Genomic DNA, 3,146 nt, shown 5'->3' on the forward strand with positions numbered 1-3,146 from the left:
GGGAGAGTAGCATCCTTCCCCACACCCATGACAGCTAAATGTATAGACATTAAAAACCAGAAAAACAACATTGTTTCAACCTAGATCACCTTTTACATCAAAGCACTGTGGGGGAAGTAGTATCAAAAGGTTGAAGTCAGGGGTTCACTACAGAAAGAAAAAGAGAGGAAGACCACACAAAGAAAAAACCGGGACCTGCAGTTATACGTAAGAAAAAGAGGTGGTAAAAACTGCCTCTGTCTGAAGGGGTAGGTATGAACTTTAATCATCTTTACTCATTGTGTGACAGTTGATGATCAAAAGCCTGTACTTGTTATAATGTTTGAAAGGCAATACTAGACCAGGTTAAGCACTAACAAGCATTTTGAATGCCTGTGGACTAATAGGTCTAGAAATGCTAATTTAAGAATCCAAGTTTGTTTTTGCAGAATGTTGGGGCATTCAGTATATAATGTTAATATTTTGCTTCTTTTCTAGACAGTTTCCACAGAGCGATCATGGCTGAGTATAAGCTAGAGGTGACAACAGGTGACAAGCAATATGCAGGAACATGGGACCACATATATGTCACCTTATTTGGAACTGAAGGGCAGAGTGAGAGAACTGAGTTGGACAACTATGGTTTTGACTTTTCAACTGGGACAGTAAGTTGTTTTTTTAAATGCAGCTAAGCATCACTTATATATTGATACTAAAATTAGGCCTGGGACAATGTAATTTGTTTGTGAATTTGTGAATATATTTATGATGGGGTACTGTTTGTCTTTATCAAGGGACTATTTAGAGAGAATTACATTTACTTAACATCACTAAAGTATACATAGAAAATGGCATCATCATCATCATGTGGAAATCTACTGAGCTTTTCACTTTTAAGATCATAATTAAAGGGCTGTGAAGCATAAAGGCAAATTTCCTGAGTTTGTTAAACACAGTCTTTTGGACAATCTTTCAGCAAATTTTATTCACTTTTCTAGATTTACTATGTAAATGATTTAGATTTAAATCGGTAAGCCATACTTATTTGATGAGTTGGTAAATTCATCTTACAGCAAATTTGATCCACACTTACCTTACTTTACTATATGAATGATTTGGATGAATTCAAGTTTATATTTAGTTTTTAAACAGTAAGCCACACTAATTTGATAAGTTGGCAATTTGATCTTCAAGGTGTGGTCTATTTGACATTCACCACTGTAATTCCTGCTGCAACCACTGACTGTATTCAAAATTAAATGGTTGGTGAAAATATCAACACAAAATGGTAGCAATTCATCCTTATGGTACTACACTCACATACATTTAAATTCAGTGTTCTGAGTACATACATACAATACATTTCAATTTCCACCTGGCATGACAGTCTGATACTTTTTGTATTTTAATGTAGATTCAGATTTCTATATTTTTATTAAAATAATTTAAGAAGCTTGTCCAGCCTTGGTGGATGTATTTATGTATATGTATTCTATATATGTTTATTTCTATATATCCGTATTCCAAGACAGGGACCTACACCGTGAAAACCAGTTTATCTCTGGGGAAACTTCTGCTGGTTAAGGTGGAGAAAGATCCATTTTTGTGTCTCCCAGAAGATGAATGGTACTTCTCCAAAGTCGTGGTGACGACTCCAGAGGGAGAAGCCATTCTTTTCCCCTGTTACAGATGGATCTCCAGGGGAGAACTGGTGGAGCTGAGAGGAGGGAGAGGTCTGACTCAAATTCTCCAAATAACTGATATGGATAGAAACACAAACATGGATATCATTCTTTTGACACATTTTTGGGGAATTTCTGTTAGTTTTATCATTTTAAAATTCTCATTCTCAGTGTTGTTTTCACACCCCAGCTATGAAGAATTTTGAGGAGGACCATCCCCTGTTGATTGACCACCGAAAAAAAGAGTTGACACTTAAAAAGAGCTTGTACCAGTAAGTTTTCATGTGTGCAGTACAGAACGCACATAGAGGTACAGTTATGGTATCTCAAAGGTTTATCTGGAGATATGTCTAACTGCTTTTTTGTAACTTTATTTTTTATTTTTTTTTTTTTTTTAGATGGAAGAGTTTGGCTGCAGGACTACCCCAAGTCAACCACTTTGATGATCCTTTAAAGCTGCCAGCTGACATACGTTTCTCTATGTCCAAAATAACTGAAATAGATCAAACGAAAATGATAACGTGGGTCTACAAACATATATGATGGACAGAAACAGATTCCATTAAAGTCATATTCTCTGTGTTTTGAGCAAAAAGTTGAATTTGAAGTTATTATTATCAGTATCTTGCTTACTTCTGGATTGTATTTTCTTTTTCGCTGAACCCTTTTTATTTTAGTGGCATTGAACTCAAGCTTAAGGGGCTGCTTGGATCTTCTGAAAAATGGGAAAGCACTGAAGACATGAAAAAAATCTTCTGGTACAAAAAGACAACAATGTCAGGTAAATGTTTTTCCCCATTTTCCAGGTCTGAAGCATAAACCACCAAACCAACGTCATTGTCCTTGCTGCATAAGATACAGATGTTTTTCCTGTTAGGTAAAATTATTTGTTTTTCTATACAGTTAAAAATGTCTCAGGAACAAACCAGCAGTCATGTTTTTAGTTAAATGCCCATGATCATCATGTTGAACTTCAAACTCAAAGAAAGAAAAACATTTTAGAAATTATATTTGTCAACTGCTGTTCTTCCAGAGTATGTTTCTGAGCACTGGAAGGAGGACGACTTTTATGGATCCCAGTTTCTGAATGGAGTCAACCCCAATATGATCAAGTGCTGCTCAGAGCTTCCCCCAAACTTTCCAGTCACAGATGAGATGGTGAAGCCGTTCCTGACAGAGGGAAGCTCTCTGCAGAAGGAAATGGAGGTAAGAAAGACGAGTGGCTTTAAATGAGTCATAATCTTTGCTTTGAAACCACTGTGTTTAAAGAGTGTACATACATCACAGTGGAATCAATCGATTTATCAAAATTATGTGATACCTCTTTAAGTAACACATCTTCTGTCTTTCCTTACCACACAGAAAGGCAACATATTCCTCTATGACCAAAAGAGGATGGATGGAATACCACCCAGAGTCAAAAATGGTGAACCTCTGCATGTGACTGCTGGTCTCTGTTTGCTCTACGTGAACCAAGAAAAAAAA

General features: G+C 36.3%; 1 protein-coding gene across 1 annotated transcript; it reads left to right on the forward strand.

Moving 5' to 3' along the window:
- Positions 1-497: 497 nt before the first annotated feature.
- LOC121963395 (hydroperoxide isomerase ALOXE3-like) lies at positions 498-3,128 on the forward strand (the record flags this gene model as incomplete). The annotated part of the gene is made up of 7 exons (XM_042513680.1): positions 498-644; positions 1,508-1,712; positions 1,852-1,933; positions 2,060-2,182; positions 2,339-2,442; positions 2,695-2,867; positions 3,024-3,128. Coding segments are annotated over exons 1-7 (939 nt in total), but the record flags the coding sequence as incomplete, so codon positions are not given.
- Between the last annotated feature and the right edge of the window lie 18 nt (positions 3,129-3,146).

This window comes from Plectropomus leopardus, unplaced genomic scaffold, assembly GCF_008729295.1.
Source record: "Plectropomus leopardus isolate mb unplaced genomic scaffold, YSFRI_Pleo_2.0 unplaced_scaffold11127, whole genome shotgun sequence".
Lineage (NCBI taxonomy): Eukaryota > Metazoa > Chordata > Actinopteri > Perciformes > Serranidae > Plectropomus > Plectropomus leopardus.